At 30.6% G+C, this 14,636-nt stretch overlaps 1 protein-coding gene across 4 annotated transcripts in view; it reads right to left on the bottom strand.

Moving 5' to 3' along the window:
• Positions 1–376: 376 nt before the first annotated feature.
• Hem (Nck associated protein 1 Hem) overlaps positions 377–14,636 on the bottom strand; it is a 79,016-nt gene continuing 64,756 nt past the window's right edge. The window contains exons 26-32 of one of the 4 annotated variants that reach the window (XM_076499113.1): positions 11,111–11,128; positions 9,831–9,913; positions 4,872–4,949; positions 3,530–3,617; positions 3,240–3,350; positions 2,564–2,676; positions 377–2,236 (exon numbers count right to left, since the gene is read on the bottom strand). In XM_076499113.1, coding sequence (XP_076355228.1) covers positions 2,033–2,236; positions 2,564–2,676; positions 3,240–3,350; positions 3,530–3,617; positions 4,872–4,949; positions 9,831–9,913; positions 11,111–11,128 — 695 coding nt within the window. In that variant the 3' untranslated portion in view covers positions 377–2,032. The remainder of the gene's footprint in view (positions 2,237–2,563; positions 2,677–3,239; positions 3,351–3,529; positions 3,618–4,871; positions 4,950–9,830; positions 9,914–11,110; positions 11,129–14,636) is intronic. The other 3 variants (XM_076499114.1, XM_076499116.1, XM_076499115.1) reach the window with 3 other exon arrangements.

Below are 14,636 nucleotides of genomic sequence, written 5' to 3' on the forward strand. Positions count from 1 at the left end.
GATGAAATATTTCTTAATATGAATTAAAATTATTCTACAGATGTTTAAGTGAACTTTAATTATCCCTGAAATACTTCTAATCTCTTTGTGTTGATTATTCAATGCAGCAGATCATGTCAACAACAGTTAATTTTTATGCTTGTAAACAAAGTTAAAGGAATATTTCATGATAAAAGAAATTAAGAATCAATACAAAATGCCAATAATTAGTGTCAAAAATGTCAAAGTTTTCCAAACAGTCTTCTTCGCTTGTCAATTACATTAATACTTACTGCTTTTAGCACTGAATTAAAACGAAATTAATCATGTCCCTTATAAAAAAAAAAAAAAGTCAAAAATAGCATTTGTAGTCTACAAAATAAGTAACATTCAAGAGTTGGTTTATACTCAGATTTATTTTCTAAATATGTTGGAACCCTAAATTAATTGAAGTAATTTTGTAAACTTAAGTACAAGAGTCCTTTGCTCAGGTGCTCTTTTGTCGTGTACAAGTTCACTTTTTTTTTGTCAGTAGGTCCATTTTTCACTGATTTTCAGTACATACACAAGAACTACAGCTTAGCACAATAAGCCACAGCTGTGTTTACTGCTGTATCAGTAGTAACTGTGTTCCTGTGGATAGCAGTTTCATAATTTTAACTAGTGATGAACAAGAAGGTATTACATGAGTAATAATCTCCAACATTATCACATACACCATTTTACATCTGTAATCCTATTTACTACTACTGAGCTTTAAAATAAATTTGAAACAAATTTATGATTTTTACAATAAAATTATGTTTACTTTACACTTATTAATTTATTATGTAGTAGAAGAATAATGCATTTTATTTTATATTTTGATACATAAATAATTTTACCTCAACAACTGAGAAATGCATTGTATTAGGATTTAAAATATCATTTTATCTTTAATTTTGATGCATTGTATGATAAAGGAACAAACTTTATTGATGAAAAGTACTTCATAGTTAAGAAACAGGTTATACCATATTACTTTTCAACTAATCAATTAAAAGTCCTCTTGTGTAACGAATGAACAAATTTAATGGTTTATCTTATGTGTAATAAGACACTTGATAACTAGTGTATTGAACAGAACCATTAACTTCCATTAACATCTCATGCTTCATCTATTTATTACTTTGTTATTCTTATAATTCTGAATATCAATTTCATAATTTGCAAAATTTGAAAAATACAAATTAACATAAAAAAAGGGTATAAGAAAATCTCCAACTTGTATTCATGCTGGTTCTTTAAATGTTGCAAATCATTTACAAATTAAAAGTTTTAATAATTTGTGATACCTGAACACCTGATATTGTTCACACAGTTTGTCTATTAAATTGTACCAAAATATACTTAACTTGTGAAACAAATTCATTGTTTCACCATTTTGTTTACTTCAAGAAAAGAAAGTTTATATTACTGGCCAAGAAAAAATATTGAAAAAGTATTTCTTGTAATAAAACATTAGTGTGATGGTTGTGGGACGTGAGCACGAAATAATACAGTGAAATATTATTATTTTCAAATGGTTAACAGCAGTTACCCATTAAAACTTGTAATTTTTAATACAAATTAAATTTTTTAATTTATCTTGATATTCACAAATGATATCCTACATCATTTACCACAAGAAAATGTTTACAAAAAACAATTTAAAAATTTATTAAAGAGACATATGAAACACAATTGAAGTAAAATATATAGATATTTGCACAATTTAAAATAAGGAAACACCTAGACTTTATACCAACTGACTGAATAATATGTGAGTAAGGTTGCAAGCAGTTGTTCGTCTCCTTTATGGCATAAATGCATAATATCTGTGATTCAAGGAGAACATTAACTTACAAAATCTGTATAATTCTAAATATAAAAATTATGATACATCTACCAGTATTACACTACAAAATTGCAGAGATGTTTTTACAGAAATAAACATATGTACAAGAATGGTCCAAACAAAATACCACCTGGATGAATATAACCAAAACAGCAAATAACACAAACAAACCCAAAGTCAGCCATACACAGAATCATTTCTGTAAACAGCATGGTAGGCTGTTCGTAGCAATGCATATGGAAAACAGGACTCAAGGAGATCCATTGTCAGAAAGGGCGACTCCTGAACTACTTGATCCAGCAATAGATACACAGAATCTCTGTTACGTATTGTTTCTTTATCTGACTCTTGGCCAAGTCGTAGCAAGCTAGATGATGCAAGCTAAAGAGAAGAGATATTCAAAATAATATTCATGTTAGGTTCCTATACTAAGATACTTTAGACAATTATAAATACTTGACACAATTATGCATTTGCACAAGCAATTATCTCACTTATCACAAACTAATACAAAGCATTTTTAAAATTAGTTATTGAAGAAAGTAAAGTGAGTACTCATTACTAAAGTACTATAGTGGTGATAATGTTATTTAAAAATATCTAATATTTAAATTTCTGTACACTTTTGGTTATAAATATTACCTTCACAATAGTATTATTAAAGGCAGTACAATCTTTGCTCCCTTTTAAAAAGGATTAAAAACTTACTGCCAGAAACTCTTTAAGTCTGTCTTCCACTTCTCCTGTACTGCAGAGAGTAAACATTGCACCTGCTATTCCATTGATTGCTTGGGCAAGGCAGTGGATATTGTTAGTATGTCCTGAAATGATAACTCAAAAGAATTTGAACATGAAGTTCAAGAGAAAGAAATTATTTTTAATACATTACTGTTTTAAATTTTGGCAATTTTAAGAACAACCATTCTTCTATAAACACTTTACACACTCACTGACAAAAATCAGCAAATATACAAAAAAAAAACTTTCAGAAAAATATAGTGCAAATTTTTTGTCATTGCTAATGCTGAGGTGTATTCTTTCAGACAGTGAGAGAATTTTTCCTTTGATATAAATGTTCAGTATCAAAAATCTATTCAAGAACTATCTACATAAACTGTCCCTAATTTTGAACTAACAGCTTAAAAGGAAAACAGCTAGTTAATGGCACCTACCACTAGGTCTTGGATTACTACTGTCTAACAAAATAGTGGGATTTGATCATGGTCCCAAAGAGCAAGGCGCATCGATAAAATAACATATCATGAATCACAAACCTCTAAATTCACAGTGTAAGCACAGTAACCACTCAGCAACAATGGGCTGTGTTAGGAACTTGACCCTTTTTTATTAACTGGTTTTATTGTAAAGAATTTAAACTACAAACCTTCTAAAGAAGTCTTGTAAATTGATCCCTCATTACGAGCAAGCTTTGGAAGGGAAACTGCTACAAACACCATTAAAAGACATGCCATCTGATATTCATCATCACCAAGATCTACAAGACAGAAAAGGTATGAAAACAAATATGTAACTGAAATGTTAAAAGAATATTCTACAAAAATATGACTTAGAATTACAACAAGAATGTTGCCATTTTAAAAATTTTTGTACTTAATTAGCTGTAATAAACATCTGTTTTGTTGTAACTGCATTATTAAACCAAAATTATCCCACCTGATTTTTGAGCTCGTAGACCAGCCACAAGAGCAGGATCAACTTTACATGGAAATCCTGCTGCAGCAGCCATATCACTGACAACCTGCTGAGAGCCAAATTACAGTCAGATCTGAACACATTTAGTATAAAAACTTGATATATTTTAAAAATTCACAAGTTGAGTACATTATATTAAACCAATTCTGGGGCTTCACAAAGTTATTACAGTCCATATAATCAAACCTGGTCATGTTCTACCTGACAACTAAGAATCTTGACAAAAGTCCAGAATGTATTTTCCATTGCAATGTTGTCATGTCAGTCAATAGCATGTTCCTGCTTCTTGCATGTTTTCTATATTCCATTCAGTATACTACTGCCTGGGACATGTGGATGGATTTTGTCACTGAACTCTGTGTTAATGCATTCTCACCTTTCATAAGACCCTGCACATTGCTTGCCACAGCTTGGGTACTATTTGTTCCACATTTCTTTTTGGATGGTCATTTCCCCAACTTGAATATTATAAATTCTTAATATGAACACAACTTTATGATCTGAATGCATGAATAACCTTCCCAAAAGTAACAAGTTTTACATATTGATATCTGTTGATAATTGTTTAACTTCTAAACCTGAATTACAATTTAACTCAGTTTAAGGCTATATGAAATTGTAGTACTTATCAAAATGAAGGGTGAAGACAATGGATTCAGTAACCAGTCACATCTGTTTAAATGTTTATCTTGTAAGTTATTTGTCAAAGATAATTTTGCACTGTTGTCAAATGGAATGGAAGGACAGGAAAAATATTTGCAAGTAGTTTTACTTAAACTTTAAATGTCAGATCATTTGAAACATTTTGACAGAGAAATAAATTAATATTTTGACTCTAAATAAACAAATAATTGATTTGGAAATTCTTAACCTGATTGAACATTGAAAAGACTTATTTGAAAGGCTCATTGTTCAATTTTATATACATCACTGTTCACTTATCAATGGATCTGCTGAAACACTGAATAGTTTTCTAAACTGGATTATCAGAAATGAGTAGTGAATTATCATAGTGTTCAGTTTATATTAACTTAAAATGGCATAGATTAGAAATTTATTCCAGCAGTCAATGATTCTTTGCATTTCTTCAACAAAGTATCAACTTTCAAAATAGATGCCAATTTTTGACTTTACACAAAAATAGAGTACTCAAATTTTTATATATATATAAAGCTCAACTTCTATTTCTCACTCTTTTTTTATCCTAAATTTATGAGGTTTAGACAACAAAAAATTTGAAATCTTTTCAGTCAAGATAACTAAGTGTCTATAGGTGCAACAACAAGCTCACAATACTACTTACAATTAGATCTCCATTTAAAGAATGACTTTTGAAGTCTTGGATGGAACTCAACAGGAAAGGGATTCTTTCTGTTAGTACCTGTAGAGGAATAAAAACTTTACGATGTTTATCAGTTGATGTTTATAAAATTGATTAAAATAACATTTTACTCTTTTCCACTGTGCTATTTCTTAAATGTGTGCTTAATATTGTTTTTTATATTACTTCTAAGAAAAAATCTCAGGAGATAAAAACTGACCAAGACTACTTCCTGTAATACACATCTTCAGTTTAGTGTCTTTCAAACTAATCATAATAATGAATAAACTATCAGATTTATACTAATTGCATTGTACAGCAGTGAATTAAAATTTACTTTTCAGGCAGCCATTTTATCCTCCTAATATCAAACCAAACAATTCAAAAAAGACTGACATTCACAATACATATAATTTTGCATATAAGTTATATAAAGCACTATCAAGATGGCTTGTTCTTAATAATGATAGAAAAGGTATAGTAAAAATATTACATTGTTAAGAAATAACTAAGTTACACATTTCTCCTTAAAATTATAGTTAATACAACTAATATTTCAATCAAACTAGATTTTACTTCTTGATGACAAGAAACCCACTTGAAATAAAAATGTATCTCAGAACAGCTGGTGTGGGTATTAACACTTTTATTGTTAAGCAGAGAATAACGTTTTGAATTTCCTAGGTTGTCTTCAGGTTAACAAAAACGTTGTTCTATGCTTATCAGTAAAAGTATTATTATCCATACCAGCTGTTCTGAGATACATTTTTAAACCAGGTTTCAAATCATGAGTGTGTATATGTATTACATCACAACTGCACATTTTCCAATGTTTCTTGTAATGTGTTTAAAAGTTAATTAATAATTTAAAGTTGATGATTAGAGAACACAACTTACTAGTTTATTGATATCTTATACAAAAATAACATTTTGTCAACAGCATTCTACCATCAAGATTGTGATAGTATGATATCTGGGTTAATGGACTCAAAAACAAACTTAACTTTGAAAAGAAGTTGCACGGTTAAGCCAGACACTACATGGTTCAAGATGCATGTCAAAGATTAGTAGAAAAGAGTCTGATTAAAAAAGATTATCTAGGACAAGGATTCCCAGCTGCCAGTCCACAAGACAGTTACAAAAACAGTATTTAAAATATAGGTGTTGCAGAATATTGTCCTACGAGGTAATTTGAATAATTAAAAAATACTTTAAAAAGTTAATATTGTATGAAGCTCTCCATGGCATTTTACAATCTGAATTAGCTGCTCCACAGCCAAAGAAGATTAGGAACCACTGAATTCAAGAGCTAAAAGTGCATATTTACAAATTAAGTTTCAAAGATAGAAATTTAAAAATTGTATGCTTTCTCTGAGTTGCTGCATCGACAGTACATTAAATAACAAACGTTTATATAGAATTAAACATAGTTTATGAGGTCCTACATTTCACTTATAATTATTTCTACTGTCTGTCATGCTCAGTAGTAGCCATTTTTGTTATGAATTATTACATGACACTGCATTTTTCATTGTAACAAATCTCTGTAAAAGATATTGAGGTCAATCTTACACCATAAACCTTGACAGACTTTACACAGAATCTACATTGCACATGAATCTTAGCTTCCAAGACCAGGTGAACAGATGACCATAGATACATATTCATGTGGTTTTACACGTACTCTATAGAAAAGTGACAAGTAAGAACATTTGAGTTTTTCTTATACATTGTTATGTAGAACCTCTATCATAAACTCAAACATGCAGCATGATGTTTATTCATTCTTGACCTACTGGCCATACAGTACAGAAATTTTCTCTCATAATTGTTGGCAGCACATTAAAGCATAGCAAGTTAATTTTTTTTTTATGTTTAAATTTCCTATAAAATTAGAAATTTGTGGCAAGTGAAAAACCTGATTAAAAAAACAAAGCTTTTTCTGTATCATGTTGGAAAGACCTTAATGCCATTTGATTGTTAGAAAATTGTTATTTCTTGTTGCAATCATTCAAATACAGAGGCTCATTTAACTTTGCAAAAACACTTCCATCTCTCAGTAAAATGTTTTCTTGTAGTTTTATTCATTTTCTTTCTGTCACCAGTTTATTTGGGGAGTTGTTTGGCATTTATGGTGTATGCTTAGTTACAAAGGTACAATTTTTATGGTTTATATTCTGTATAGCTGAAGAGATATATATGCAATTTATTAGCTATCAGTTTCTGAACAATAGTCTACAAATTCTTTGACAATGTTAAGAGCAGTAATGTGTCTTAAAGATCTTTCAATAGGTATGTTGACCTTCCTTTACTGATACTACTTATTGAGCTGTAGATATCAGTTTTTGAAATTGTCTTTTATATTTCCCTGATATTTTACTACTAATCTTGTAGTAAGTTCTACCTGTGAGAATATTACACTGTTGAATAGTTGGGAATATATCATAAACTAAATAACAGTTAAGTATGCCATATGTGATGCCAAGGCTTGCATTAGTTATAATGCTCTACTGTATCCAAGTCGCCCTTAACAGCATGATTAATTCATTATTAACAGAAACAAAGAATTCTATTCTTTTACCCTTCCTAAATGTAACAATCTGTTTATTTATCATATTTAGTGAATACATTAAATTACTAACAGCATATTTGGAAGTATACTTTATCAGATAACACAATAATAAGTTTGTTTGTTTTTGTTTTTTGAATTTCGCACAAAGCTACTCTAGGGCTATCTGTGCTAGCCGTCCCTAATTTAGCAGTGTAAGACTAGAAGGAAGGCAGCTAGTCATCACCACCCACCGCCAACTCTTGGGCTACTCCTTTACCAACAAATAGTGGGATTGACTGTAACATTATAACGCCCCCACGGCTGAAAGGGTGAGCATGTTTGGTGCAATGGGGATGTGAACCCATGATCCTCAGATTACGAGTCGCATGCCTTAACACGCTTGGGCCATGCCGGGCCACCATAATAATAAGATACTTAAGGTTGCTTTGTAATATATTTGCATATTATCATGATAGAGACATTTATTTAAACCTAAGAACTTCTACAGTGAAGGAATCCTCACTTATCTGTATGGACTAAATAAGAATAAATAAAATTATTTATTGTATTATTTTGTCTGCATCAAAGTTTCTTTTTTTTGTGAACAATTTATTACAAAACATTTTATAAAGGATTACTTGTATGAATCCAGATATTGGAGACACTGAACTAGAAATGATTTAATGAAGCATTTACTTATATGACATTTTATTTGAAAATTTTCCATGTGGGGTTGATTGATTCTAGTAACCTGAAGGTAACCATCTAAGTTTTTATACTCAAACTTTTAATGCATCTTCATGAAATTTGACAAGTTTACAACTTTTTCATACACAAGAAATCAAATTTTTCAAGGAAGTATTTTTTACTAAAACTTTATTGTGAATATATGGAGTTATAATTGTTGTTTGCTCCATAAGTGCAAAGTGATTTTTATGCCAACATTGAAAATACTTTTCTTTATCTAAACATTGTCTAAAACCTCTAAGTAAATAAAAAATTGTTTTTTTATTATAAAAATTTACATTTTATGTTTTTTTTGCCCTAATTTTATACAACCTATTAATCTGACCAATTACTATGTTACTCTTCTCTTCTTTCCAGAATGACTACAGGTCATAACACGAGCCTACTTTTGTTTACCTTAAATAGTTTAAGGCTTGTAATAGTATACACATTTTTATTGCCTCCTGAACTGTGTCAAGGTAACAGTCCTGCCAAACAAGTTGAAAATCATTTGGCAACATATAGCTAGTGTTAGATTATTGAATGATGTAACACACAAACTGCTTGTAAGCATATCTTGTGAAGAATTATTACTACTATTAGTTTAGTTTCCATTATATTACCTAATTCTAGTCTTACCCAACTTTAAAAGTTTCTAATTTTTAAATTTTAGTTACTTTTATCACAAGAAATAAAGAATAAACATGAGAAACAAGAAACACAGCACTTATCTCTGCCCTAAATGTTAGTTGTCAGTTGCAGATGAAATTTAAGCCTAATTGTTTTCAATACCAAGGGTACTAGTGCAATAAACTCATTTACTTAAATAATACAAATAAATAGCACACACAAAGCATGGTCTTGTAACTATGATAATTTACATGACTTATTAATTACAGCATAAAATGCTTAAAATAATTATTTAAGCTTCTCCATCTGAGCACTATGAAAGAAACTTTCAAACTGAAGACAAAATAGACAATACTCAGTATTGAAAATGACAATAAATAATAAATCATTTGATAGAATAAATATTTTAATTTCTGTTGGTTATAAATAATATAGTATAACAAATCAGAAAGAACTATTAGCATTTTGTGAAAGACAATGTTACAGGTGGATGCTGGTTGAATTAACCAGTTTATGACTTTTTAACAAAATAAGATTGAAAGCTACAAAAATCAAACTTTGTCTTTGTAATATCTATACTATAATGAAGAAGTCTTATTAAATTTCATACTTCAGAGAGGAGCGGTAAATAAATTAGAAAAGGGAGGAGAGCTAAAGGAACAAATGTCCCAGTTCCACAGTAAAGGAGACTGATAAGTTTGAAAGTATTTCGTTATAAAATTAAGAACTTGAAACTTATAAAATTTAAAATTTGATTTATTAACTAATTTTGGATGTCATATCTATCTTCATACATTGGTGATATAGTAGCTGAAATCAATTTTGAATGTAATTTTGTAAAAGGTACTATAACAGGTGCACTCTGACCTACTTGTGGCTAGAGGTTTAATAGAACTTGTTTGACAGCTGTCATAGAGAAAACAACAATGTATATTAAATCTTATTTGTATATGAGAAAAAACTTAAACCTGGAATAAAAATAAATACATATATATAGCAACTTTGGATACAATACTTAAGTCTTCCACACTCACGTCATTCAATGCTTCCTGAGCCAATGAACTGAAGCACATGATTACACCAATAATCGTCATTCTCTGTAGCAAATTGTCCACATCTGTAAAGAAGACAATCTTACCCATTACTTGGCAATTTATTGTAAAGTAACATTCACAAGCAATAGCCACATGCAACATATATATACTCATCACTCAATGCACTTAAATAATAAGTTAGCTATGAACTGCATTTCTCTTTAAATTGGATAAAACATAATATTTAGATAGGCTAAAGTAGTTCTTTTTGGTGGAATCAAAGCAAAATATTGAAATAAGAGATTAGCAAATTTCACGATTATCTTTGGTATACTGTACAAAATGGTCATATTCAACATCAAGCATGCTACATAAACACAAACACATTTGACATTGCACTGTGCTATATCTCTTTTAAGTTCTTCCATTATCTTTACAATAAATTTAACCATGGAATGTTTAAAGAAATCAATTTAATCCATTGGAAGTAAACTACTTCACTTTTTTTTGTTGTAATTTCTATACTATCACATATACATCTAATAGAAATGAACTTGAATTATAATTTGATTCTATTCCTAATATTTAGTTAAATTATTTTCAAAGTGTATTACATTATGGTATGACAAACAGCAAGATTAAACATTTAAGGACACAACCAATATAAAATACAGGGCAACATTACTTTAACGTGCACAAATCAAATATTATAAACATTTTCCATGACACAAACATGCTGTAATGGACACAAGATAAATTTACCAAAATAAAACATGAAGTACAGATTAAATAATTCAAGTATTAAGAATTAGTAACACAAATCCTAACCAATATTTTATAATATACATACTAAAAAACAACTGAGGGATAAAACAAATCAAATGTGCAGTTTTTTGCTTATTTACTATATTTATTTCACATGAATTTGAGGGTGATAAAAAAGATAAAGTCATTAACCATGAAAGAATTACACATACAAACAGAAAATGAACATTACATCTCCAAATTAAAAAAGGCCCTTTGTTACAAAATCTACCATTTCAAAAGAGAGAAAGAATAAATACAACACAATGTCAAAATGAGGAAAAAGGAATAACAGAAATCTCAAAATCATGCTGATAGTCTGATGGTACTTTAAGACATTCTCAGAGACAAACACAAACAACATGATTTTATAACTGCCTATTTCCCATCCAACTGTAGAACTAACAGAATACAGACAGACAGACAGACAGCAACAATACAGCAAACTAAGAGAGTAAGGAGAGGGGCCTCCTTACTTTGGGCCATCTTGGGTCCTTCAGGACAGCAGAAAGAACAAAGAAAGAAAAAATAGAAAAGTCAGAAGAAATAAGCTGATTTAAACATGGCATATTTATATCTATATATAAAATGAGAATAAGAAATAAATGGATAATAAATTACATATGTAGAGATACATTTGTACTTGAAATTCACAAGTTCCTCTTATTTACTAAACATATACAGTAAAAGTTAAAGTGCAATTTTCTGAGGGAAAAACTCAAAGGCAACTCCAACGTCATAACAAAAAACTTCATTTATATATACAAATAACTTATAACCACACTCTCTCTACTTATAACATAGGTTTCTTCTCAATCATTTTTGTCCTTTTTGGAAGATCATTAGCAAAAAAATTTCTAAAAATATTTACTGTTAAAACATATTACTTCTTTGACAGGATTTTGTTAAAATGTTGGAGTGTTGAGTTATGGGTTTATTTATATCAAAAACATTGCTGGCATTTTTTTTTTCATACATGTATTTGGAATTGTGCATACTTGCACATCAGTGCTCATTAACAAGTTAATTAGAAATTCAACGTTTTAGTGTGTATTGGTTATTCCCCCCAAAATATTTTCCTTATGAACTTTTCAAAAGTATTATTTTTCACTAGAATGTACTTTAGAACACACAAACCAAATGGCTAGGTCAGACACTCCTAGGGATCAGGTTTAGCTGGCCCTAGTTTTGAGATATCACTGACTCATTCTTATAATGCACCAACAGCTAAAAGTGGAAAGCATGTTTAGTTGCATCTCAGTAAACAAATGTGGACTTTAAGGTTCACAGCTCAACACACTGGCTACTATTCCACTCCCAGATCCCACTTTTTCAATGTTGTTAAACACTTCTTTATATTAAAAACCGTTTTAGAAACTACACTATTCTGAGTTACAAGTTATCGAAATGTTCTGTTTCTGAAATAAAATGCACCACTTAAAAGACCAGTTTAACTATAAATATATACTCTTCAAAAAAAGAAACGCAAAAGTTATATTTTTGTTATTTTAAAGAGAAATATATGTAATAATGTTACAAGCTCAGAGTATGTGATGTTACATGTGTTAAGGCACTAATTGTCAGACCAAAATGACAATAAAAGTTGTGCACTTTGAAAACATTGGATTTTTCGCCAAAACGCATTCATGTCCAATAAATTTGTTTGAGAGATCTGCATGTTCTGCAAGTGAAACATGTGCAAAATCTCTATAAAAGTGACGGGTTCTCGGTTTCCATAGCTCAGTGTTAAGCCACCGACATGCAATATGGTTACGCCAAGACTGACTGAAGCACAACGAAACAACGTCATTAGTCGCTTGGAAGCAGGCGAATCTCGATCAGATGTTGCCAGAGCTGTGAATGTCCACCCAAGCACCATCACAAGGCTATGGAATCGTCACCAACAACATGGATCAACTTGTGACCATCCACGATCTGGCAGACCTCGTGTGACCACGCCCGCACAAGATCGCTACATCTGGTTACGTCACCTACGGGATAGGACTACCACTGCGACATCTACTGCCTCAACCATACCAGGGCTGCATAGGATTTTCGATCAGAACGTACGCAACCGTCGACGACATTCTTAGGCCCCATGTGCAACCCATCTTGGCAAACGTCAACGACGTTTTTCAACATGACAACGCCCGTCCTCACACAGCCCGACTCACCACTGTCTTCTTGAGACACCACAACATCAACGTTCTTCCCTGGCCCTCCAAATCACCAGATTTAAACCCCATCGAACATCTTTGGGACAAGTTGGACCGACGTCTGCGACGGCGACAACCTCAACCGCAGACTCTACCTCAGTTTGCAGCAGCTTTGCAGGCTGAGTGGACAGCCATTCCACAGGATGTGATTTGTCATCTCATAGCTTCCATGGGCAGGAGATGCCAAGCAGTTATTGATGCTCATGGGGGGCACTCTCGTTATTGACGTTAAACTTCACCTAGTGAGCGTAGACTTCTCCTTTGCAGACTTTGGATGTTCAGCAGTGAAAGTGCAAAGTTTCACACATGTCATACAGAACTACCCGGAATAAACTTGTTAACAATATCTCAAATTTTGCCTTTTGCGTTTCTTTTTTTGAAGAGTATATATATATATATTCTTCTACATTTTTCTGAAAGTACTTGTATTTACAAGTCATATACTGTACCTCACAGAAGTGTAAAGATATAGAGTTCTGTGTAAAGATTTATTTTGAAAATTGAAGAGACTAAAAACTGTTTAAGATATAGAAATGTTCTGCTCACTTCAGAGTAACTTTAAGTACAAAATAATTACACAAACATGAGGAGTAAATTGAATTCACATGTAGATGTATGTTTTACCAAAACAAAATGTTGACCATAAACCATAATTTTATAATTATGTAAAAGTTCCTACAAACATCATCCAAACCAGTGTGATACTTTTTTCCATGTTATTTTCATTACTGCATAAAAATAATGATTAAATTTTTTTTTCTCTTTAACAACACTACATTCAGTTTGTTATAAAAAAAATTAATGGTTGTGCCAAATAGTTTTATTCACTTACATATTCTTTATTCTGAAACTTTTATAAAAAAAATTAGTTTTAAAAAACAAGCTAATTGTTTAGTGATTTATTTCATATTTATATTTGGTAAACTTTTATGAGATATAATTATACAACTTAAAGCATGCGTTAATGACAAAACACTTGCATTATTTATTACATATTTTGTACAAGAAAATGACTACAAGTTTGAACATCTTGTACACAAGGCAAATTCACATTTTAAAAACTGCAAGATATATGAAAAATGTTGAGTGTTTAAAAAAATAAAACTTACAAACACACATATTTATTGTAATAAAAATATAATAAGACACAAACAAATAAGAAACATGTTTTCAGATTTGTGAGAGATCATATTATCTAACTGTAGAAGGACAAAATCCAAAGCAGGCCTGATATAAATGCTAATGAGAGAGTATGGACGAGTGGGTAGCATGTTGGTTTGAGAACTGGAAGGTTGAAGGTATGAATTCAGTACGATGCTAACATATTCTAAATTTTCAGCTATGGATACATAATAAAAGTGACAGTCAGTCTCTCAATTCAGTTACGTGGTAAATATTACAGATTGGTTGCTCTCCATCTGATCAGCAGTTCTAAATTAGGGATAGATATACTTGAACCTTGAAACCTCTTGACCTCATATTTAGTTTATGCTACAGAATGTGCCATTCAATTTTAAAATAAAAAATATAAAAGTCAAATTTTCAATCCTTTCAAAGCAAATTATGTATTTTATCTGGTCATAATATTCAAACACAGCACTTTAGTATTACCTGCACTATTAGCATGGTTTAGTGAAGGCTTCCATATTTCACAAGCATTGTTCTATAATGTTTTTTCCAGATAAATAAAACCAGATCTCTCAAAATTTTTCTTTAACTTTTCACTTTTATTTCAGTCTTTTCTGTAACATATGCATGTACTTCAAAAGCCAGCATAAATATTTTC

The sequence above is a fragment of the Tachypleus tridentatus genome, chromosome 4 (genome assembly GCF_004210375.1).
Source record: "Tachypleus tridentatus isolate NWPU-2018 chromosome 4, ASM421037v1, whole genome shotgun sequence".
In the NCBI taxonomy this organism is placed as follows: domain Eukaryota; kingdom Metazoa; phylum Arthropoda; class Merostomata; order Xiphosura; family Limulidae; genus Tachypleus; species Tachypleus tridentatus.